Here is a 25474-nt window from a genome sequence, read left to right on the forward strand (position 1 = left end):
AGGGCGAACGACAAAACCGCGCCCGACTAAACCGCGTTGCTGACATCATCAAGAGGGCGACAACAGCACGGAGACAGAAGCACGCTGTAAACTATAAACCTAAACTTAACCCCTAAACCTAACCCTAAACCTAATCCTAACCCTAACCCTAAACTTAACCCTAAACCTAACCCTTAACCTAACCCTAAACTTAACCCTTAACCTAACCCTAAACCTAACCCTAACCCTTAACCTAACCCTAACCCTTAACCTAACCCTAACCCTAAACCTAACCCTAACCCTTAACCTAACCCTTAACCTAACCCTAAAGCTAACCCTAACCCTTACCTTAAGTTGAATCGGCTTTCTTTCAACGTGCTATTTAAAGCGCCCTTCTTTCTCCGCGCTGGCTGTTGTCGCCGCGTTGATGACGGCAGCGACGCGGTTTAGCCGGGCGCGGTTTTGTTGTTCGCCCTTTTGACGGGTCACGGCGTTCCTCGCCCATTCTCCCATTGAATCCCCTTGTTAAAAAAACCTCATGAGTTCAATTTGCGAGGTTTTTTTTACAAGGGGATTCAATGGGCGAAAGGGCGAGGAACGCAGCGGAGCTGTCAGTCTCTGGTAGCGCTAGGACACGGGTCTCCTCCCCCCCCCCACCTGCCACCTCTCGCTAAAGGGACGGCGGGGACGGGAACCAGGCAGGCTGCCTTTACCATTGGGGCGAGGTGGGCGGTATTGGGCCGCGAGGGAAGGTCCGTTGCATTCCTCACCCTTTCGCCCATTGAATCCCCTTGTAAAAAAAAAAACTCGCGAGTTAAACTCATGAGGTTTTTTTTACTAGGGGATTCGATGGGTGAAAGGGCGAGGAACGCAACAGACCTGGAAAGGTAAAAGGCGCACCTCGCTTCTCCCCCCGCCCCCACCTGCCGCCCCTTGCTAAAGGGACGGCAGGGAAGGCAACCAGGCAGGCTGCCTTTACCATTGGGGTGGGTAGTGGTTTTTTGCGCGAGAAGCAGGGGTGGGTTTCAGACGGTTCGCGGCGGTCCCCGCGAACTGGTTGGTCGGCGAACCCGGAAGTAAGTAACTTCCGGGAACGCCGAAGGGTCCACCCGCCCGCCCGCGTTTCTTACCCGGTTTTGACGAGTTCTGCGCTTCCACACATGCGCAGGACGCATACAGCGCCTGCGCGATCCTCCAGGAGCAGCTGGAGCATCGCACAGACGCTAGTACGCATGCGTGCGCCGCGCGCGTGCACGAGGACGCCGCCGGCCCCGTTCCAACCGAACCGGTTGGAACGGGGCGAGAAACCCACCCCTGGCGAGAAGAAACAGGTGGGAGGGGGTGATCGCATTGCTGGACTGCCGCTGTTTTTGCGGCGGGCTCTTTTTGCACGGGAGGGAAGGGCGGGGGGGGGGGGGGCTGGAAGCACTTTGCTTCGCCTGCCTCTGTTTTTGTGGCAAGACCTCTTCTTGCCCCGCAAGCTGTACCGGTAGGTGGTACAGTGGTAATGGCGGGGACTGCCATGGCACATGGGCATAAATAGTTGGGGGCGGGCTTATTTTCAGGGGGGGGGGGGGCTATTATGGCGCATGCTCTGAAAAGCCCGATTGGCCTTATTAGCAGAGCATGTCTCATTTGGGGGGAAACACGTTAGTTCCTGCAACCATTCATCATAGAGTTTAGCCTCCAATCCCCAAATCTTCTTGTGGGTCTTGGAAATATTTCTAGAGCCTCAACATAGCAGTTAGACTTATATACCGCTTCATAGGGCTTTCAGCCCTCTCTAAGCGGTTTACAGAGTCAGCATATCGCCCCCAACAACAATCCGGGTCCTCATTTTACCCACCTCGGAAGGATGGAAGGCTGAGTCAACCCTGAGCCGGTGAGATTTGAACAGCCGAACTGCTGATCTAGCAGTCAGCTGAAGTAGCCTGCAGTGCTGCATTTAACCACTGCGCCACCTCGACATCTTTATTGAGCCTCATCAATTGCGAGTAATCTAATCATAGCTTTTCCATGGTGGTATATAGCAGTAGACTTATATACCGCTTCATAGGCCTTTCAGGCCTCTCTAAGCGGTTTACAGAGAGTCAGCATATTGCCCCCAACAATCTGGGTCCTCATTTTACCCACCTCGGAAGGATGGAAGGCTGAGTCAACCCTGAGCCGGTGAGATTTGAACCGCTGACCTGCTGATCTAGCAGTAGCCTGCAGTGCTGCATTTAACCACTGCGCCACCTTGGTATGTGGTACCCTTAACTGAGCACTGTGAAAAGGGAGTGTTGTGGCCCGCCAGCAGAGCTGGCAGCAGATTCGGACACTGAGGAAGTTGGGGAGGAACATGGGCCAGTCCTGGAGTCTGGGGAAGGCTCTGTGTCAGAGGCAGAGAGGGGGCCAGGGCCATCTGGTAGTTATGTGCTGCCTTTCGAGTCAGACATCAGTGGGGCAGAAGAACAGGTGGAGCCTGTTTCCAGTGTGCGCATGGGCAGAGTTGCCAGATGAAGAGAACAGCTAAAGAACAGGGGTCGACTTGGGAGTAAAGGCACAGGTGGACAGTGAATGGCCCCTCCCAGAGGAAATAAAAGAGGAGCGAAAGGGGAGGGGAGTTTGTAGGAGACAATTAGTTCGCTTAATTGGTTCGGGACTCTCCGAGATTCCTTGCCAGGTTTTGCAGATATCAGCCTGGCAGCTCTCCAAGCCAGATACGTTCTGTGACTGTAAATCCTCCCTTGAAGGACTTTGCTGGATGTGAATGAGCAGAATTCCCAGTCAATTAATAAAAGGGTTTTTTGTCGGGACCAGGAGTTGGCTTCATGCTTTTGGGAAGCCTCGCTCAGAACAGGGAGGAACATACAGTTAAGACATCATGTTGTGCACAAAATAGGATTGTGGATAAAATTGGATCATCTACTTAGGGGCCCCATTGTTAGGTACAAAATTAACCTAAGGGAGTATGAAACCCATCCCCCCTCCCACCTTGCGGATGTCAAAGCTTCAAATCACTATATTTTGCATCCCTTTATTATATCTCCTTTTCAGGCAGCAAAAATCCCAAAATCTCATTGAAGCTGGCAGAGTTTCAAACCGACAGCCAAGGAAAGGTGAGTGTTTTGTGCTCTGATATGGCAGCTTTGATTTTTATACTTTGTCTTAGGCCCTGCTTGTCTTTTCCAACCAACTCTTAAAAAAAAACAAAAAACAGGGCAGTGGATCATAGAGCCATAGGGCTGGAAGGGACCTTGCGTGACCCGACAAAAGCGCGAACGTCATAAGCGCGCCGACAAAAGCGCGGCGCTAACACCGCGATGTCAAAAGCGCGCCGACAACAGCGCGCCAACAGAAGCACGATTTAAGTTAAGGTAAGGGTTAGGGTTAGGTTAGGGTTCGGTTACATCGCGCTTCTGTCGGCGCGCTGTTGTCGGCGCGCTTCAGGGCTCATTCGTCGCTCCTTCGTCGCGCGGTTTTGTCGGCGCGGTTTTGTCGGCGCGGTTTAGTGAGGCACGCTTTTGTCGTTCGCGCATTTGTGGTGGAACCGGGACCTTGGAGGTCTTCTAGTCCAGCTCCTTAGCCTTGGCAGGAAGCCTTCGAGGCATCTGGCCCTCTTAATTCCTGGCAAATAAGATGGGGAAGAAATGGAGGCAGTGACAGATTTTATTTTCCTGGGCTCCAAGATCACCACAGATGGGAACTGCAGCCAAGACATTAAAAGAGGCTTGCTCCTTGGGAGGAAAGCTAGGGCAAATCTAGACAGCATCCTAAAAAGCAGAGATATCATCACCCTGCCAACAAAAGTGTGTATAGCCAAGGCTGTGGTTTTCCCAGTTGCAATGGATGGCTGTGAAGGTTGGGCCATAAGGAAGGCTGAGTGCCAAAGAATGGAGGCCTTTGAACTCTGGTGCTGAAGAAGAAGATTCCTGCACTGAGTCCCTTGGACTGCAAGGCCATCCAACCGGTCAGTCCTAGAGGAGATCAATCCTGACTGCTCTTTAGAAGGCCAGATCCTGAAGAGGAAACTCAAGTACTTTGGCCACCTGATGAGAAGGAAGGACTCCCTGGAGAAGAGCCTCATGCTGGGAAAGATGGAGGGCAAAAGAAGAAGGGGATGGCAGAGAATGAGGGGGCTGGATGCAGCCACATGGACTCCAGAGGATGCTAGAGGACAGAAAGGCCTGGAGGAACGTTGTCCATAGGGTTGCGATGATGTCTCAGACAAGACTTTGCAACTAAGAACAACAATTAATATTTTAATCTTGCGTCTCCTCCCTCCCTTCCCCCATTTCAATGTGTTATAGGGAGAAAATTGGAGCTGTAACTCTGCTTGTGTCATTTAAAAAATGAAAACAAACCTCAGATCTCTCTTTGGGGAAATCTTCTGTCTTCCTTTTTTTTTTTTTTCCAAAAAATTAAATCATTAAATAAAATTAACTGCCAAATAACCAGATGACAACAATTGTTTTCTCTAGATGTTTTTTTTTTTACAGCATTGAGTTTTCTTTTCGTGGTTGGAATGTATTCATTTGCCTCCTGCCTTTATTATTTTAATTGCGTTTGCTTTTAATTGTATATTTTGTGCCACCCGAAAGTAGTTATGGAGTTGGATGGCTTATGCCAGCGACTTCGTGAAAAATAATAACCAAATAAAAACAAAAGTGCCTCGGCATCCATGAAGGAATGAAAAGGAAGTTATTGTTTTAATTTTTTTTAAAAAAATTAAGTAATTTGCTTGAATTGGTCATTTAATTAAGTTCAGTTTATAGAAGCTGGCCAAACCCCTTGCAAATGTGCATTTCATTTCTGCTTTGGTAATAACTTTCTTGGCAGAGACGTGCAGTATTTGCAATATCCATAACTTTCTCCGGTTACATTTTCAACCTCTCTCCCCCCCCCCCCCCCAATATTTACAGATCGTGCATGCCTGTGACATGGAGCTGGTACACCCCTTTGCTACCATGTTCCCCAACGTGGAGTACATTGCGCGAGCAGGTTGGACACGAGATGGCAAATAGTAAGTATCTGTGTAGTTGAGATGGAGACTGTTACGTCAGCTCCCCGTTGGGAGAGCGAGTGCGTTCAGCGAAGCGTTGTGAGAGTTGTGTTGGAGAACACGCAAACCAGCATACAGAGACACTGCAGTTTAAATAGGCTTTTACTTTCGTGGAAATAGAGGTATCAGAGTCCATCAAACAGTCCAAATCATACACGGATAAGACAGTCAGTCATCAATATCTTTCAGTTAAGGGATGATCCAAATAACATAGTCCAGTAACATATAATCAGTCCGGCATTCAAGGTTTGCTAACAGTTGCAAAACTTACAATAGCTCACAGCACTTTCTAACAGCCAGCTTCCAAAACACTCAGATCAGATCAGCCCAGCATCTAACAAACAGAGAGCTAACAGACATTCTGGATCCCTCTTATGGCCGATTGAGGAAACAGCAACCAATCACATTTACAGCATGATTTAAAAAAAACAGGTGCATCATTGTTACATGATTTATATATTGCCAACCCAACCGTTAGAATTATATTCCTAACAGAGACAGCTCAGCTACCCTCTCCTAGGTTCCTGTGTTTGCGTATTTTGATCAATATCTCAGTAAGGCGGTCCTTCGTTCCTCTGTGAGCTTGGTGGGTTGGGGTTTTTTGGCAGATGTTCATTAGCCAACTAGGGTAGCAAGAGGTGCAGCACTGGTGATGTTTTCTAGTTGGGTAAATAAAGCGTCTGTGAGAAAACCACCAAGCTCAGAAAGCATCAAAGACCCCACAGTCCTTGCTGTCTTCTTCTTCCTCTTCTCCTTCCTCTCCTTCCTCTTCCTCCTCTCCTTTCCACGTACCCTGCTCCCTTCTAGCACTGATGATGTTACCTAGTTGGGTAAATAAAAGGCCTGCCAGAAAACCACCAAGCTCAGAAAGCATCAAAGACCCCACAGTCCTTGCTGTCTTCCTCCTCCTCCTCCTCCACCTCCTCCTCCTCCTCCTCCTCCACCTCCTCCTCCTCCTCCTCCTCCTCCTCTCCTTTCCACGTACTCTGCTCCCTTCTACCACTGATGATGTTATCTAGTTGGGTAAATAAAAGGCCTCTTAGAAAACCACCAAGCTCAGAAAGCATCAGAGACCCCACAATCCTTGCTGTCTTCCTCCTCCTCCTCCTCCACCTCCTCCTCCTCCTCCTCCTCTCCCCTCCACGTACTCTGCTCCCTTCTAGCACTGATGATGTTACCTAGTTGGGTAAATAAAAGGCCTGTCAGAAAACCGCCAAGCTCAGAAAGCATCAAAGACCCCACAGTCCTTGCGGTCTTCTTCCTCTTCTCCTTCTTCCTCTTCCTCTTCCTCTCCACATACCCCGCTCCCTTCTCCCACTGAGGATGTTATTTAGTTGGGTCCTGAGACACCTGCAAGAAAACCACCAAGCTCAGAGAGCACCAAGGGCCATACAATCCTTCTCCCACTTCCTTCTAGCACTGATGATGTTATCTAGTTGGGTCATGAGACACCTGCAAGAAAACCACCAAGCTCAGAGACCACCAAGGACCCCCTCATTTCAGCCCTGAGCTACAAACATTCTCCTTCATCAACATTGGGGTGTCTTTATCCTGGTTTCCTGGCACCTGTTGCTGTCTCCTCCTGCCCTGCTCCCAAGCTGCCTGCCTTTTTGAATTTCAGATGCTAGTGATTAAAGATGTGGAAAATTGAAATAAAAAAATAATAAAGTGGGAAAAGCTGTGCCAGGGGAATTTGAGACATAAACCCCGAGTTCCGTTTATGGCAGGGGTCCCCAAACTTGGCAACTTTGAGACTCGTGGACTTTTAACTCCCAGAATTCTGGGAGTTGAAGTCCACAAAACCTTAAAAGTTGCCACCTTTGGAGGCTCCCGTGGAAGTTCACGGAATTCCTCAGCCGTGCTCCCGAAGGATCAGCGTGCAATTGCTCCCATGGGCTTTTCCTGCTCACAGCCTTTTCTCTCCTCCCTCTTCCGCGCAGCGCATGGGCCATGTTCCTCGACAGACCTCAGCAGCAGCTCCAGCTGGTCCTCTTCCCTCCCGCCCTCTTCATCCCGGTCCCGGAAAACGAGGAACAGCGCCTGGAATTTGCCAAAGCCGTGCCCGAGAACACCCATCCCTTCATCGTCTACGAAGAAGTCACCAACGTTTGGATCAACGTAAGGCGGGCTCAAATACGGGGCCTTTTCTCACAAGTCCTCTCCTCCTCCTCCTCCTCCCCCGTTTTTGTTTTTTGCATCCTGTGTGTGTCTGTTCACCCCCCCTTACTCCCCCCAAATCGCGGCATGTTTGAACGGATGGTACTCAGCATCTTCTGCCATGTTTGTCTCCTGGGCAGGTCCACGACATCTTCTACCCTTTCGCCCAGTCAGAGGAGAAAGAGGATGAGCTGACCTTTCTCCGAGCGAACGAATGCAAGACGGGCTTCTGCCACTTGTACAGAGTCACAGCCATCCCTGCAGCGCAAGATGTACGACTGGACTCAGCCGTACGTGCCTAGCAAAGGTGAGGGCGGGGAGCGCTTGGGCCTCCCTTCGCGCACAAATTCTTGGGCTGTGGAAAGGACGACTCTTTCTAGCACTGATGATGTTACCTAGTTCGGTCATGAATGTCTGCAAGAAAACAACCAAGGTCAGAGAGCACCAAGGACCCCACAGCCCTCCTCCCTGCAAACCCCCATTCCCTTCTAACACTTGATGATGTTACCTAGTTGGTTCATATAATGTCTCCAAGAAAATAACCAAGCTCAGAGAACACCAAGAATTTGATTTTGATTTTGATTTTATTTGTCTTGTATGCCGCCCACTCCCGAAGGACTCCGGGCGGCTCACAATAGACAAGGGAAAGGGGGAAAACTAGACAAAGACAACACTTTAAAAACAAAACCACAACATTCACAATTTCCGTGGGGCTGGATATTTCACAGGCCCCCCCGGCCAGCTGGAGCAGCCAGGACTTGGTGGCTTTGCGGAAGGCCGGGAGGGTAGTAAGGGTCCGGATCTCGACAGGGAGATCATTCCAGAGGGCTGGAGCTGCAACAGAGAAGGCTCTCCCCCGGGGGGTTGCCAGCCGACATTGGCTGGCAGATGGAATCCGGAGGAGACCTAACCTGTGAGATCTAATCGGTCTGAATTAGAATTGGAATTAGAATTCCACAGTTATCGTCGTCGTCCTCCTCCTCGCAAATCCCATTCTTTCCTGGCACTGATGATGTTAAGTAGTTGGGTGATGAAACGTCTGTAAGAAAATAACCACGCTCAGAGAGCATTGTTCCCAGTCTTATTAATATTTTAATGCACCATGACTTCCTTACAAAGATTTCTTTACATGGGCTCATTGCAAAAAGTATTTTTTTTTCATTCTTGCTTGTTTTTTTTTTTAACAAATTAGTTTCAATAGATGCTGGTGGCCTCAGCGGCTAAGAGGCTGAGCTTGTCGATCAGAAAGTTTGGCAGTTCAGCGGTTCGAATCCCTAGAGCCGCGTAACGGAGTGAGCTTCCGTTATTTGTCTCAGCTTCTGCCAACCTAGCAGTTCGAAAGCATGTAAAAATGCAAGTAGAAAAATAGGGACCACCTTTGGTGGGAAGGGAACAGCGTTCTGTGCGCCTTCGACGTTTAGTCATGCCAGCCACGTGACCATGGAGACGTCCTCGGACAGCGCTGCCTCTTCAGCTTTGAAACGGAGATGAGCACCGCCCCCTAGAGTCGGGAACGACTAGCACATATGTAGGAGGGGAACCTTTGCCTTTTATGCATATATACTTACATACATACATATGTCATACAGGTGTGTGTACACATACATTACTCACAACTCTCATTGAACTTAGAATTGTAGTGATTTAGTGGGTCACCATATGACTACCTGATTTGACAAATTTTGGTGACAGTCATTAATTGAATGCAAGAGTCACGTAAAATGAATCACTTAATACCCAATAGGCATTTTTTTGCTGAAAAAAGTGCCAAAAATCTCATCATGTAATCACGGGATGCGGCAGAGGGATGTAAATGTGAGCCTGTTGCCAAGCGCCTAAAATACAATCTTGTGACAATGATGCGGCTGTTCAAATTTTGGAATTGCAAGGGGTTGGACTGGAAGATCACCCAACGTTCTTCCCGGCTCTAGTCTGATTGAAATTGAAAAGTGTGTGTGTGTGTGTGTGTGTGTGTGTGTGTATCCATGGTAACTTCAAACGGTTACTAACCGACCCAGTCATTTAACAACAATAAAAACCATTAAGTAGGTTTTTAAAAATTGGCAAGGGAAAGAGCGCCAGCTGAAAAGCAGAAAACAACAATGTGAAGTTGTGTTGCCAGCACCGTTGCAGGGTTGCAAAACAGGCACTTGCACAATCCCCTTTCTAGGATTGCATGAATGTTGTGATCTAGCAGAAATGCTTCTCCCATCGGTGTTTGTTGGCTCCTTCTAGCTCACGAGGTTTTTCTTGCTATCTCTTGCATGAGCCTTTCAGAAAAAAGGAGAATATTTGTTCTGGATTGAGATGAAGGGCCCTTGATGGCCCCTGAGCTTGGTGGTTTTCCTGCAGATGTTTCACCACCCAACTCTGTAATGTCATCAGTGTTAGGAGGTAATGGGTTTTTGGAATGGAATGGAATTGTTTATTGGCCAAGTGTGATTGGAAACTCGAGGAATTTGTCTCTGGTGCATATGTTCTCAGTGTACATAAAGAAAAATAAAATCGAATACATCCATCAAGAATCATGAGATAAAACACAGTGAAAGTCATAGGTTATTAATAAGCAATCAAATTATACTAGGAAACAAATAAAACGATATAAATTGACTGGATTATTGTAATGCGCTCTACATGGGGCTGCCCTTGAAGAGTGTTCGAAGACTCCAATTAGTCCAGAATGCAGCCGCACGAGCGATTGTGGGTGCACCAAGGTACACCCACGTTACACTTATCCTCCGCGAGCTGCACTGGCTACCTATTAGTCTCCGAATCTGCTTCAAGGTGCTGGTCGCTACCTATAAAGCCTTACATGGCATCGGACCTGGGTACCTGAGAGACTGCCTCCTGCCAATTACCTCTCTCAGACCAATTAGATCGCACAGGTTAGGTATCCTCCGGATTCCATCTGCCAGCCAATGTCGGCTGGCGACTCCCCGGGGGAGAGCCTTCTCTGTTGCAGCTCCGGCCCTCTGGAACGAGCTCCCTGTTGAGATCCGGACCCTTACTACCCTCCCGGCCTTCCGCAAAGCCACCAAGTCCTGGCTGTTCCAGCAGGCTGGGGGGGTGGGTGGGTGGGCTGAGAAGCATTTACCTCCACGGAAATTGTGAAGGTTGGTTTTGTTTTTAATATGTTGTCTTTGTCTCGTTTTCCCCCTTTCCCTTGTCTTTTGTGAGCCGCCCGGAGTCCTCCGGGAGTGGGCGGCATACAAGACAAATAAATAAATAAATAAATAAATAAATAAATAAATAAATAAGATACAAGCAACATGGTTATAGTTGTAAGGGGAAAGAGATAGGTACTAGGAAGGAAGAGAAGAAGAATAGCAATACGATCTTAGTAGGTAATATGACAGGGTTGAGGGAATTATTTGTTTAGCAGAGTGATGGCATTCGGGGAAAAATTCTCCTTGTGTCTAGTTCTGGTGTGCATTCCCCTTTAGCAACATTTTGAGGATAGAGGTTTCAACTTCTACCCATAGAACAGAATAGAATTCATTATTGGCCAAGTGTGATTGGACACACGAGGAATTTGTCTTTGGTGCAGATGCTCTCAGTTTACATAAAAGGACAAGATACAATCACTGCAGGGATTCACTTAACAAGTCTGGCAAGAAAGATCGTAAAAGGAGGAGGGGGCAAAACTCACTGAACAAATGTCTCACTTAACGACACAAAGTGCAGGGCTCGATGGCGGTCCTAAGTCGAAGACTGCTTGCCATAGGGGGATAAAACAAACAAGGAAAAAGAACGCAACACGAATAGAATAGAACAAGGATAAGAAATAGAATAAGAAAGAATGAATGCAGAATAAAATGGAATAAAAAATAGAATAGCAAATAAAAGAGATAGGATAAAAGAGATAGGATCGAATATAGAATTTAGAGAATAGAATAGAACAAGGATAAGAAATAGAATAAGAAAGAATAGAATAGAATGAATGCAGAATAGAATGGAATAAAAAATAGAATAGAAAATAAAAGAGATAGGATAAAAGGATAGGATAGAATATAGAATTTAGAGAATAGAACAGAATCCTTTATTGGTCAAGTGTGATTGGACACACAAGGAATTTGTCTTTGGTGCAGATGCTCTCAGTGGATATAAAAAGACAAGATACATTCGTCAAGAATCATAAGGTACAACACTTAATGATAGTCAGAGGGTACAAATAAGCAATCAGGAAACTATCAATATCAATCGTAAGGATACAAGCCACAAAGACTAATAGAAATAGTGATGCAGCCTTAGTGAATGGTTTGACAGTGGTGAGGGAATTATTTGTTTAGCAGAGTGATGGCGTTCAGGGAAAAACTGTCCTTGTGTCTGGTTGTCTTGGTGTGCAGGGCTCAATTGCGTCGTTTTGAGGGTAGGGGTTGAAACAATTTGTGTCCAGGATGCGAGGGGTTCTGTAAATATTTTCAGTTTTGTGGGGAAGAGGACTGTGGGGTCCTTTATGATCTTTGAACTTGGTTGCTTTCTTACAGATGTTTCACGACCCAACTACGTAACGTCATCATTGTTAGAAGGCAGTGGGGTTTGTGGAGTGGAAGGAAAAGTGCAGGAGGTGGATGACCACAATGACAACTGTGCAACCTTCGCTGTCCTCTGAGCTTTGCTGTTTCCTTGCAGGCATTTCATTACCCAGCTAGATAACATCATCAATGCTAAGAGGGGAGTGTGGCATTTGCTCTCTATATACAGACGCCTGCACCACCAGCTTAGACCCTCAATCAAATAGTAAACGGCAGCCTAATCAAGGAGCTACTAATGAGAAATCCACTCTCTCACCAACACTGACAAGGCAAGCCACCTTTGTACGAACAGAGAGCCGACCCCATTCTTTTCTAGCACTGATGATGTTGCCTAGATGGGTCATGAGATGTCTGCAAGAAAATAACCAAGCTCAGAGACCACCAAGAATGTCTTCTTTCAGATATAAGCAAAATGGAAAGTGTTCCCACTTCATTTTAGGCTCCCCGGGGAGAGCAAAGCCTCCTGTCCATGTCAGGGTTCCAAATAGCATCCAAAAGTAAATCAGAATCGAAGGCAAAGTCTTGCTCAAAGTTCCAGTTTATTAAGAGAGCCATGTTGGCACATCTGGGAAAACCCGAATCTGAAAGCTTCCCGGTTTTCCCCACCCAGCTGAAAGTTCAAGATCTTGCCCCCATACCCATAAGTCCATCACATGGTCCAATCTCCCACTGCCATGCTGGCAGCTTCCACCCATCCAATCCCAGTCACGTGCAGAGGTGCAGAGACAAAGGATGACCTTGGTTTTCTAGAAAGAATTTTGTTATGGCTACATATCCTCTAACTCCGTACAATCCCCCCTCCCATTTTCCCGCAATAGAAGATGCATAGTGGAATAATAGAAAGTGTGGCAGGCCAAAGACCCAAGAGAAAAGATGGGTACAGGCCTCACAGTCCTGTTGCAAGGGCATTCTAAGGAGGTCACAAACAGGAAGATGTCACTCACAAGTGTTCTGCGGCTTCGTTTTAAAATGGACACATCCGGAGGTCTCCGCCAGCCTTTGGAAAGATGGGATGATGGAAGCTGCAAAGTAAAGGTTCCCCCTTGCACATATGTGCTAGTCGTTCCTGACTCTAGGGGGCGGTGCTCATCTCCGTTTCAAAGCCAAAGAGCCAGTGCTGCCCAAAGACGTCTCCGTGGTCATGTGGCCGGCATGACTCAATGCCGAAGGTGCACGGAACGCTGTTCCCTTCCCACCAAAGGTGGTGCCTATTTTTCTACTTTTTACGTGCTTTCGAACTGCTAGGTTGGCAGAAGCTGGGACAAGCAACGGGAGCTCATTCCGTTATGCGGCGCTAGGTATTCGAGCCGCCGAACTGCCAACCTTTCTGATTGACAAGCTCAGCTTCTTAGCCACTGAGCCACCGTATCCCTGGGTGGAAGCTACACTCCAGCCAATTATGGCTGGTGCGTTGCCCGCACACCTGATTTCAGGAAGCGGCTGTGGAAATGGGCCACCGTGTCCCAATCTTGTTCTGTCTTTTCAGGTGACTTCAAATGCCCTCTGAAGGAAGAAGTGGCCCTCACGAGTGGAGAGTGGGAAGTTCTGGCCCGACATGGATACAAGGTACGAAGTCTCTTCTTCTCCCAGTGAAAGCACCGTTTCAGGTCTTTGCTATCGATTCTCTGGTTTCTGATTGACAGTTTCCTACTGCAGCAATCAGAGAGACGGATTAGTGTATTGGTTAAGGCGCCAGGATAGATTCCAGGAGTCGCTGAGTTCTAGTTCTGCCTTGGGCATGAAAGGGGGACTGGTGACTTTGGGCCAGTCCCCAGGAGACGGTGAGTTCTAGTCCCACTTTAGGCATGAAAGCCAGCTGGGTGGCTTTGGGCCAATCACCAGGAGACAGTGAGTTCTAGTTCCTCCTTAGGCACAAAATCTGGCCAGGTGACTGGGCCAATCACCAGGGAATGGTGAGTTCTAGTTCTGCCTTAGGCATGAAAGCAGACTGGTGACTTTGGGCCAATCACCAGGAGACCGTGAGTTCTAGTCCCACTTTAGGCATGAAAGCCAGCTGGGTGGCTTTGGGCCAATCACCAGGAGACAGTGAGTTCTAGTTCCTCCTTAGGCACAAAATCTGGCCAGGTGACTTTGGGCCAATCACCAGGGAATGGTGAGTTCTAGTTCTGCCTTAGGCATGAAAGCAGACTGGTGACTTTGGGCCAGTCCCCAGGAGACGGTGAGTTCTAGTCCCACTTTAGGCATGAAAGCCAGCTGGGTGGCTTTGGGCCAATCACCAGGAGACAGTGAGTTCTAGTTCCTCCTTAGGCACAAAATCTGGCCAGGTGACTTTGGGCCAATCACCAGGCAATGGTGAGTTCTAGTCCTGCCTTAGGCATGAAAGGCAATTGTGCGACTTTAGACCAATCACTAGGAGACGGTGAGTTCTCGTTCTGCCTTAGGCACAATATCTGGCTGGGTGACATTGGATCAGTCACCAGGAGGCAGTGAGTTGTAGTCCAGCCTTAGACATGAAAGCCAGCTGGGTGACTTTGGGCCAGTCACTCTCTCTCTCTGCCCAAGGAAGGTGGCAATGACAACTGCCCCCCCCCCCCAAACAAAATTCTTTGTCAAGGCAACGGCAGGAACTTGTTCAGGTAGTCCCCAGGAGACAAAAACTGACTCGAAGGTTCACACAAACAGACACACACAAATCCCATTTTACTTTAAGCAGACTTTTCCAATTGGTAATCTCTTCTTTTGCCGAAAGAAGTGCGTTGGGCAGAATGTACTTTCAATTGCAGGATTTATTCATCTGTTTCATTTGCAGACTCTGGGATCTTTTTGCAACTAAGCTAAGCAGGACAGGTTCCTCCACAGGACAGGTTCCAAAAAAAGCCAGAACCTTTGTCGTGATCAAAACTGGTCCAGAGCTTTAAAGATGACACCCCCACTGTCATTTCCAACCCAACTTTGCAGATAACCATCGGAAGCTTAAGGATGTGTAGCTGAGATGAACTCTCATTCTGCCTCCCATAATTCTGGCTCTCAAAACACTTTTTTCACCAGCGCTCCGCCCCTCTCATCCTCGCTGTCTCTTTTGTCTCTCCAGATTTGGGTCAACGAAGAAACGAAGCTGGTGTATTTCCAGGGCACGAAGGATACCCCTTTGGAACATCACCTCTATGTGGTCAGCTACGAATCTCCTGGCGAGGTCGTGCGACTCACCACCCTGGGCTTCTCCCATAGCTGTTCCATGAGTCAGGTCAGTTTCTCTTGGGTCCGAAAGCCGACCTCCGTTCTGACCTAGGCTTCCCGAGACAGCTTAAATCACAATCTTAGTCCCCCAAACCCTCTTTTATTTAGACGGCTGTGAATTACGGCTGTTCACAGACCGTAATGATTCACAAACAGCCTGTGAAGATTCCGACAGATGTCTGCTCAAGTTGACAGTCTTTCCGGGGAATGTTGATAAGCACCCGCCTTTATCTCCCTTGAAACGCTGCCAGAGACCTAAGTGCCAATTAGTTTCGCAAGGGCCAAACGTAGCACAGAGTCAAATAGAGGTTCTCAGAGCTTGAACCGACTAGACGAACTAATTGCTTCCAGCAAAGGTTCACCTCTGTTTGCTCCTCTTTTATGTCTCATGGGAGGGGCCAATCATCTCCAAGCCTTACTCCCGAGTCGCCCTTTTTGTCTTAATTGTTCTTCCCTTCTGACACCTCTGCTCATGCGCACACTGGGAACAGGCTCCAGCTGTTATTCTGCCTCACTGATGTCTGACTCCGAAGGCAGCTGATAACTGTCGGATGGCCCTGGCCCCCTCTCTGCCTCCGACGCAGAGCCCTCATCCGAGCCTTTCCCAGACTCCAGGACTGGCCCATCTTCCTCCCCAACCTCCTCCTGTCCGAATCTGCTGCCAAGCCGCCGGCAGACCACAGAAACCGTTTGCAACCAGTCCATCCGGGTTAAAATGAAACCCCCAACACCCTGGTAGATGTCTAAGGAGGTTCTCAGTCATCCAGCTTCCGGTTGTCCCAAAGGTCCTTTTTAAAAAGGCAACTGGACTTTCTTACTTGAATGAAGGTGAATGAATATACCGTATTTTTCCGTCTATAAGATGCTCCCATGTATAGAACACCCCCATGTTTCATGTAGAGCAAGTAAATAAGCACGCTGCAAGCCATCACGCTGCAGAAGCCATCTTATTAGAGAGAGAGCAATACAAGAACAGGAAATGCATCCCAGGAACAATAGAGATGAAACCTAGAGTGGCAATGTCATATAGGAAACAACTACAATAGAGAGGAATGATAGAGCTGCACATAAGGTAGAGGCCGGTCGGCATGAGTGTTAGAACTGGAGGACGGGGATGGGCCACACTTTCTCCTCTCAGTGTATAAGGCACACCTCCATTTTCAAGTAAATATTTTAAAGAAAAAGTAGTGTCTTATACACGGAAAAATATGGTACATGTCCCAGGATAATGTTGCAGGCTCCAATCCGGGTCAGTCATCGGCAGGACCTTCTGATCTTTCGGACTCGGGCTGGAGCCCATCTTCAGGGAACTTCTCTCTAGCAAAGTGTGAGCTGTTCTGTGTGTGCAGTGTTTATAGTTCCTGTTGTGTGTGGGTTTTTAGATCTTGCTTGCTCACTTATGTTCTTGCAATGAGACGGGGAGACCCAAAGTCATTGATAATCTCACATTGCAGTGAACAAGGAGACATATTCAATTTTGTAGCTACTAAGATTGTTGGGCGAGCAGGCACAAAAACAGCCAGAGTAGTGATTGGAGCCTGGGAAAAATGTCCCTCAGCAGTCAACAAGAGTGCTGATTTACCACCAGCCTATGAAGTACTTAGAAGGCAAAGGCTGGGCTGCACAATAATATTCTAGAATAGAATTGAATAACAGGATTGGAAGGAACCTTGGAGGTCTTCTAGTCCTGCTTAGGCAGGAAACCCTACACCAATTCAGACAAATGGTTATCTAATCTCTTCTTTAAAACTTCCAGTGTTGAAGCATTTTCTTGTAATTGCTTCTTGTTCTACCCTCAGATGCTTTGGAGAATAGTTTGACTCCCTCTTCTCTGTGGCAGCTCCTGAGATATTGGAAGACTGCTATCATGTCACCCCCTAGTCTTTCTTTTCATCAAACTAGACATAACCAGTTCCAGCAACTGTTCTTTATGTTTTATCCGCGGGTCTCCTAATCATCTTTGTTGCTCTTCTTGTGGAGTTGAAGTCCACAAGTCTTAAAAGTCGCCAAGCCTGGGTGCTCTAATCTTTATCGTTTCTTCTTCATCTTCCTTAGATAGAAAGTCTCTACAGAGAGTGGTGAGGACAGTGGAGAAGATCACAGGAGGCTCACTTCCCGTTATTCAGGATTCTGCTTATAAGCATTATGTGCTTAGAGCTCTCATTGTTAAGAGACCTCATACATACACTTTGTGGTCTGTTTCTGTTACTCCCCTCTGGGAGGAGGTTTTGAAGTATTTCTAGCAAAACTACTGTCTGGCAAACTGTCGAGATTCATTTCTCTCGCCATGTATATATATACATCCAAACTACTGTGTTGTTTCTCTATAAGAAGCAATGGGTGGAAACTAATCAAGGAGAGAAGCAACTTAGAACTGAGGATGAATTTCCTGACAGTTAGAACAATTAATCAGTGGAACAGAAGTTGCCTTCAGAAGTTGTGAATGTCCCAACACTGGAAGTCTTTAAGAAGATGTTGGAGAGCCATTTGTCTGAAACGGTATAGAGTTTCCTGCCTAGGCAGGGGGTTGGACTAGAAGACCTCCAAGGTCTCTTCCAACTCTGCTATTGTATTGTATTGTGTTGTATTATACGTGGGCATATGCATAATTTTGTATTTATTTATTTATTTATTCATTCATTCATTCATTCACAGAACTTCGATATGTTCATCAGTCACTACAGTAGCGTCAGGACCCCTCCCTGTGTGCACGTTTACAAGCTCAGCGGCTCAGACGAAGACCCTCTTCACAAGCAGCCAAAGTTTTGGGCCAGCATGATGGAAGCAGCCAGTGAGTAAAATTTGGGCCCGGCATCTCAATGCAGCCACAGGGCACCGAGGTTGGGTGTTTACACAGAGGTGGCCAAGCCTTGCTTTGCAGTCTTAGCAATAAGGCATGAGTCAGCTTCTCTATGGAACTGGGGGGGAATTTGGGATTGGCCGGTTCTGCCCCACACTTTCTACTTGGGTGGACATTTAATTAATGTATTAAATTAAATTAATATAAAGATGTATATTGCTTCCCAGCTCACACATCGGTACACCAGGTGGCTTTAAAAATTCACCACATAAAAACTGCATACCCCCCCTCCCTTTTTTTTCTCTGTTGCTCCCTTTCTCTCTTTCTCATTCCCTTTCTTTCTTTTTCTCTCCCTTCCACCCCCCGTCTCTCTCACACACACACTCCCCCGGTTCCACCACAAAACCGCGGTAGACTAAAGCGCGCTCGACGAAAGCGCGTACCTGACGTCATCACAGCGCGACGAAAACATCACGCTGTGAGCGGTAAAGTTAAAATTAACGCGAAAACCTTACCCTAACCCCCCCAAACCTAACCCTAAACCTAACCCTAACCCTTAACCTAACTCTAAACCTAACCCTTAACCTAACACTAAACCTAACGCTAACCCTTAAGCTAACCCTAAACCTAACCCTAACGCTTAACGTAACCCTAAACCTAACCCTAACCCTTAACCTAACCCTAACCCTAAACCTAACCCTTACCTTTACGTGAATCGGCTTGCTTTAAAAGCGCTTTTTAAAGCACCCTTTTTTCTCTGCGGTCGTATTTGTCGCGCTGCTGATGACGTCAGGTACGCGCTTTAATCGGGCGCGCTTTAGTGGACCGCGGTTTTGTCGTGCCACGCACTCCCCCTGCCTTTTATCCCTGGAGCTAGGGTGGGGCTTCTGTCCCAAGGACCAGCCCATAGATTTCCACTGTTCTCCTCTCCTCTGCCTTCTGTGCATCAAGCACTGGACCCAGCTGTTCCTCTTCTTCCTCATCAGCCACCTCCAGACCTGGGGGCTGTTGACTCTCCATCTGAGGGCTGATGGACGGCCCAGGCTCCGCCTCTGCCCCTCTCTCTCTCTCTGACAGCTCCACTCCCTCTTCCCCCTCGGAGCTCTCAGGTTGCCTTGATGCTGATCCAACTCCCATGCCGCAGCTACCTCCTCCTCCTCCTCCTCCTCCTCTGATTTGGCTGCTGGAGGGGCTGGTGGCACTAGGCCACAACAGAAACGTTGTATGACCAGGTCATCTTCATTCATGAGAAGGTGGCACTGCGTGAGGATGACCCGGTGTGACTCTTCTCCCGACTCTGCTTCCCGTGTCTTTCAGGCTGTCCTGCGGATTACATCCCCCCCGAAATCTTTCATTTCCGCACCCAGTCGGATGTTGAGCTTTATGGGATGGTGTACAAGCCACACGACCTCCAACCTGGGAAGAAGCATCCCACGGTGCTCTTTGTCTACGGGGGGCCTCAGGTAAGCGAGATTCTCAGTCATGCGGCTCATGGTGGCCCCCAAAAATGTTTTTTTGCAAGAGGAAACTGGACTTTCTGGGGGGTTTTTTTTGAAGACATTTCACTCCTCATCCAAGAAGCTTCTTCAGCTCTGACTGAAGGGTGGGGAAATGGAAGGATTTATACTCCTTGCAGACAGCTGGTCATTTGCATCCTTTAATTTAGAGGGTCATTGAGGCCACTTGGAGGTTGACCCAAGTTAGGGGAAAAATAACCCTCCAGGTGGCCTCAAGGACTCTTTAAAACAGGGGCATCAAACTCAATTTCATTGAGGGCCGCATCAGGGCTGTGGTTGTCCTCAGGGGGTTGGGGCTGGGACTGCGTGGGCGTTGTTAGGAATGTAATCTAATGGTTGGGTTAGCAATACTTAAATCATATAACAATGCTATACCTGTTTCTTTAAATCATGCTGTAAATGTGATTGGTTGCTGTTTCCTCAATCGGCCATAAGAGGGAGCCAGAATCACTGTTAGATGCTGATCTGATCTGAGTATTTGGAAGCTGGCTGTTAGAAAGTGCCGTGAGCTATTGTAAGTTTTGCAACTGCTAGCAAACTTTGAGTACCAGACTGTTTGTATGATTATGGACTATGTTATTTGGATTATCCTTTAACTGAAAGACATTGATGACTGACTGACTTATCCGTGTATGACTTGGACTGTTTGATGGACTCTGATACCTCTATTTCCACGAAAGTAAAAAACCTATTTAAACTGCAGTGTCTCTGTATGCTGGTTTGTGTGTTCTCCAACACCACTCTCACAACGCTTCTCTGAACGCACTCGCCCTCCCAACGGGGAGCTTACCTAACAGGCGTGGCCAGCTTGATGTCACTAACGGTGTGGCCAACTGGGGGCATGGCCAGCTTGATGCCACTCCCCAAACGGCTGTCATGTTTCCCTTTTGCATTGGGGTAGATGGGGCCAAAGCGACGTGAGACGGCCCCTTACATTTTCCAGGATGACCCTGCGGGCTGGATCTGACCACGTCCTGGGTCGCCTGTGGCCCGTGGGCCTGCTCTCAAAGAATGCAAATGACCAGCTGTCTGCAAGGAATATCCTTTCATTCCCCTCCATCCAGCCAGAGCTGAAGAAGCTTCTTCGAGGAGAAGCGAAACCTCTTCCAAAAAAAAACAACAGAAAGTCCACAGTTGCCTCTTTAAAAAAAAAAAAAGCACTTTGGGGATAAAGAGGAATTGGTGTCCTTCAAGTCATGGGGAAGATTCTTTGACTGGCTAAAGAAAGGAATCTAGAAAAGAAAGTAAGGGAAGATACAGAACCCAGACAATACACTATTAAATGATAAAGGGGAGTGGGGGGGGGGAAGGGGGAAAACAGAAAAAAAGTACTAAATATACAAGTATATATTCAAGAGTGAGATATAAAAGGGTGGGGAAACATAGTTAGGATAGATTAGCGAAAGTAAGGGAATAAGAAATGTATTTATTTATTTATTTATTTATTTATTTATTTATTTGTATGCCGCCCACTCCTGGAGGACTCCGGGCGGCTCACAAAAGACAAGGGAAAGGGGGGAACGAGACAAAGACAACATATTAAAAACAAAACCAACATTCACAATTTCTATGGAGGTAGATGCTTCTCAGCTCCCCCCAGCCTGCTGGAACAGCCAGGACTTGGTGGCTTTGATTTTGAGATATATTTGGGTTTGCGGAAGTACCATCCCTAGAAAACATATACTGAGATTTGAAAGAGACCCTTATAACAACAGAAAAAGAAAAAGGGAGAGAGGAGGAGAGAACGAGAGGAAGAGGAGGGGGAAGGAAGATAGAGGTGAGGAGAGGAAGATGGAAAAGAGAAGGAGAGAGGGGTAGGAAGGTGGAGAGGAAGAGAGAAGTAAGGGAGAGATAAGAAGGAAGGAGAAGGAGAGGAGAAAGGAAGGAAGGAGAGAAGGGAGGGAGAAAAGAAAGGGAAAATAAGGTGGTGTTACAACAGGCGGAAGGGATGGTAAATAAAGCAACCCAAACTGTATATTAGAACCTTTTAAATGGAATAACAAGTGTATAAGAATGAATGTAAAGAAGAATAACAACTATGTGAATGTATACCTATGATTGTATGTAAGAGAATAAAAAATAAATAAAACTTTTTTGGGGGGAGGATTTTGGGGCTCCCTCGGCAACACTTTCAAAATCCAGATTGTATAGGAAGTTGGATTCCCCCAAAGAGCCGGTTCCGTTACTGATGGGTGCCTTCTCCTCCCCCTCCCTTTTCCTCTGCTCGTCTCCTAGGTCCAACTAGTGAATAATTCCTTCAAAGGGATCAAGTACCTGCGGCTGAACACGCTGGCGTCCCTCGGCTACGCCGTGGTGGTAATAGACGGGCGAGGTTCATGCCAGAGAGGCCTTAAGTTCGAGGGAGCTCTTAAGAATCAGATGGTAAGCGTTCTCCTTCACTCCGTCTTGTGGGTCTGGCCCCCGCTTTGCTATTTGGGCAGGGTAAAATATGATCTTGTTATATTATATTGGTGAATATTATGTTACCTTATTGACTATCACTTAATATTAATAATATCACTCATTGACTTGACTATCACTAAGTATTGTATCTTTTTATTCTTGATGAATATATTTTATTCTCCTTATGTACACACTGAGAGCATCTGCACCAAAGACAAATTCCTTGTGTGTCCAATCACACTTGGCCAATAATGAATTATATTCTGTTCTATTCTATTCTCTAAATTCTATATTCTATCCTATCCTTTTATCCTATCTCTTTTATTTTCTATTCTATTTTTTATTCCATCCTATTCTGCATTCATTCTATTCTATTCTTTCTTATTCTATTTCTTATCCTTGTTCTATTCTATTCTCTAAATTCTATATTCTATCCTATCTCTTTTATCCTATCTCTTTTATTTTCTATTCTATTTTTTATTCCATTCTATTCTGCATTCATTCTATTCTATTCTTTCTTATCCTATTTCTTATCCTTGTTCTATTCTATTCTCTAAATTCTATATTCTATCCTATCCTTTTATCCTATCTCTTTTATTTTCTATTCTATTTTTTATTCCATCCTATTCTGCATTCATTCTATACTATTCTTTCTTATTCTATTTCTTATCCTTGTTCTATTCTATTCTCTAAATTCTATATTCTATCCTATCCTATCCTTTTATCCTATCCTATCCTAAGAGCCAAGGTGGCGCAGTGGTTAAATGCAGCACTGCAGGCTACTGCTAGATCAGCAGTTCAGCGGTTCAAATCTCACCGGCTCAGGGTTGACTCAGCCTTCCATCCTTCCGAGGTGGGTAAAATGAGGACCCAGATTGTTGGGGGCAATATGCTGACTCTCTGTAAACCGCTTAGAGAGGGCTGAAAGCCCTATGAAGCGGTATATAAGTCTACTGCTATTGCTATTGCTATTGCTATCTCTTTTATTTTCTATTCTATTTTTTATTCCATCCTATTCTGCATTCATTCTATTTTATTCTTTCTTATTCTATTTCTTATCCTTGTTCTATTCTATTCTATTCCCGTTGCGTTCTTTCTCCTTGTTTGTTTTATCCCCCTATGGCAAGTAGTCTTCGACTTAGGACCGCAATCGAGCCCTGCACTTTGTGTCGTTAAGTGAGACATTTGTTCAGTGAGTTCCCCCCCCCTTTTTTTTTACGATCTTTCTTGCCAGACTTGTTAAGTGAATCCATGCAGTTGCTAAGTTTCATTAAGCGAAGCTGGGCTCCCCGTTGGTTTTGCTTGTTAGAAGGTTGCAACGGGGAAGTCACATGACCTTGGGACACAGCAACGGTCATAAGTATGAGTCATTTGTCAAGCGTCTGAATTTTGATCGCACGATCATGATCATTTTGAGTGGTGAAGCTCTCGCCTCACAATCAGGAGGCTGTGAGTTCGATCCCAGCTAGAAGCAGATATTTCTCTCTCTAGACACAATGAGAATATATCCGCTGAATATAACTCTGCATTGGTGACAGGAAGGGCATCCAGCCAGAAAACACGCAGCTCCATTCAGTGGCCCAGACTCCACCCTGCAAGGGATTATGGGGGCATTAAAAGACAATGATCATGATCAATGATTTGATCACACTACAAAGGTGGTGTGAAAAATTGCCATAAGTCCCTTTTTTCCCTTCTGTTGTAACTTTGAACGGTCACTGAATGAAACTGTTGTAGGTCGTAGACTGCGTGTGTTTTACTCCTGTACTGTTTACGCTCTTTTCATTTTCTTCCTTTTTATTATTGTGAGCCGCCTAGCGTTGCCCCACGGTGAGCTATTCAGCACATAAACTTAACAAATGAATAAATAGAAGCAAGTTTCTAGTCTTCCTCATTTTGCCAGCTGCACCCCAAAACCCTCATGGGTGGGAAGAACCTGCTGGGCTGGGGAAATTTAGAAATAAGGAGCCGAGGTGGCGCAGTGGTTAGAGTGCAGCACTGCAGGCCACTTCAGCTGACTGCTAGCTGCAGTTCGGCTGTTCAAATCTCACCGGCTCAGGGTTGACTCAGCCTTCCATCCTTCCGAGGTGGGTAAAATGAGGACCCGGATTGTTGTTGGGGGCAATATGCTGACTCTGTAAACCGCTTAGAGAGGGCTGAAAGCCCTATGAAGCGGTATATAAGTCTAACTGCTATTGCTATTGCTACATTTTCTCTCTTTTTGCATAGTACCTGTTTTTCCATTCTCCGTTGCCTTTCCTATGCTCTTAGCCACCATTCTCTGCTTCCTTCTACCACTGAGCTACAGGCAGTCCTCGGCTTTACGACCGCAATGGAGCCCAACATTTCTGTCGCGGAGTGAGATGGCTGTTAAGTGAATTTTGCTCCAATTTACAACCTTTTCTCGCCCCGGCTGTTAAGTGAATCGCCGCAGTTGTTAAGTTAGCAACATGGTTGTAAAGTGAACCCGGTTTCTCCATTGACTTGGCTCGTCAGAAGGTTGCAAAAGCAGATCACGTGACCCTGAGACTTTGTGGCTGTCATATCTACGAGCCAGTTGCCAAGCATTCAAATTCTGATCACCCGACTAGAGGGCTGCTGCAACAGTCGCAAGTGTGAGGAACGGTCACAAGTCCATTTTTTTCAGTGCCGTTGTAACTGCAAACGGTCACTAAATGAACTGTTATGTCCAGGACTACTTTCCCTTCCCTCCTCCTTTTCGTAAAATGGGGCAAAATTCACTCAACAACAGAAATATTGGACTCAATTGTGGTCGTAAGTCGGGGACTATCTGTACCTCCCTAGATTTTGGCTCCGTGGCTGCTGGGAAATGGGGGAAACGATGATGACGATAGATAAAAAAATTATTCCAAACTCGCTTTCCTTACCTTGTAATGTGCCTTTCGGTACAGGCAGTCCTCGATTTACGACCTCAACTGAGCCCAACATTTAGGTTGCTAAGTCAGAAATTTGTTAAGTGAGTTTGTCCCATTTTTACGGCTTTTCTCGCCACATAAGTGTGAAAAAAATCGGTTACAAGTCACTTTTTATAAAGTGCCGTTGTAACTTTGAACAGTCACTAAATGAACAGTTGTAAGTCGAGGACTACCTGCATAGGGTGTCCTGCTTTTGAGCAGGAGGCTGGACTAGGTGACCTCCTAAGTTCCCTTCCAACTCTGTTAATTCTTTTTTTTTCCTTCTCTGGAATCCCCTTTCAGGGCCAGGTGGAGATCGAGGATCAAGTGGAAGGTTTACATTACGTCGCGGAGAAATACGGGTTCGTCGACCTCAGCCGCGTGGCCATCCATGGCTGGTCGTACGGAGGTTTCCTTTCCCTGGTGGGGCTCATTTACAAGCCCCATGTTTTCAAGGTGAGCCTCGCTGCCTCGGCTGGGACCCACTGAAAAGATAAAAGGGGTTTTGGAATGGGATAACTTGCCACAGCCTGTTGGGGCCTGCCAGCGGATAGCAGAGCTAGCCGCAGATTTGGAGAATGAGGAGGGTTGGGGAGGAACCTGGGCCAGTCCTGGAGTCTGGGGAAGTCTCTGAGGAGGGCTCTGTGTCGGAGGCAGAGAGGGGGCCAGGGCCGTCTGACAGTTATCAGCTGCCTTCGGAGTCAGACATCAGTGAGGCAGAAGAACATCTGGAGCCTGTTCCCAGTGTGCGCATGCGCAGAGTTTCCAGACGAAGGGAGCAGCTAAAGAACAGGGGTCGACTTGGGAGTAAGGCCACAGGTGGACGATGAATGGCCCCTCCCAGAGGGAATAAAAGAGGAGTGAAAGGGGAGTGGAGTTTGCAGGAGAGACAATTACTTGGCTTCATTGGTTCCTGATTCCCCCTG

At 46.9% G+C, this 25474-nt stretch overlaps 1 protein-coding gene across 1 annotated transcript in view; it reads left to right on the forward strand.

Moving 5' to 3' along the window:
* The window catches only part of DPP9 (dipeptidyl peptidase 9), a 51245-nt gene that overhangs the window by 18507 nt on the left and 7264 nt on the right, over positions 1-25474 (forward strand). The window contains 11 exon segments of the mRNA XM_087703339.1: positions 3019-3080; positions 4884-4984; positions 6964-7141; positions 7321-7437; positions 7439-7487; positions 13202-13281; positions 14768-14920; positions 17569-17704; positions 19031-19176; positions 21466-21612; positions 24852-25004. Of these exon segments, the coding sequence (XP_087559465.1) occupies positions 3019-3080; positions 4884-4984; positions 6964-7141; positions 7321-7437; positions 7439-7487; positions 13202-13281; positions 14768-14920; positions 17569-17704; positions 19031-19176; positions 21466-21612; positions 24852-25004 (1322 nt within the window).

This window comes from Thamnophis sirtalis, unplaced genomic scaffold (assembly GCF_051295495.1).
Source record: "Thamnophis sirtalis isolate CommonGarterSnake01/CBP01778 unplaced genomic scaffold, rThaSir2_p1.2 scaffold_1, whole genome shotgun sequence".
NCBI classification, from domain to species: Eukaryota; Metazoa; Chordata; class Lepidosauria; order Squamata; family Natricidae; genus Thamnophis; species Thamnophis sirtalis.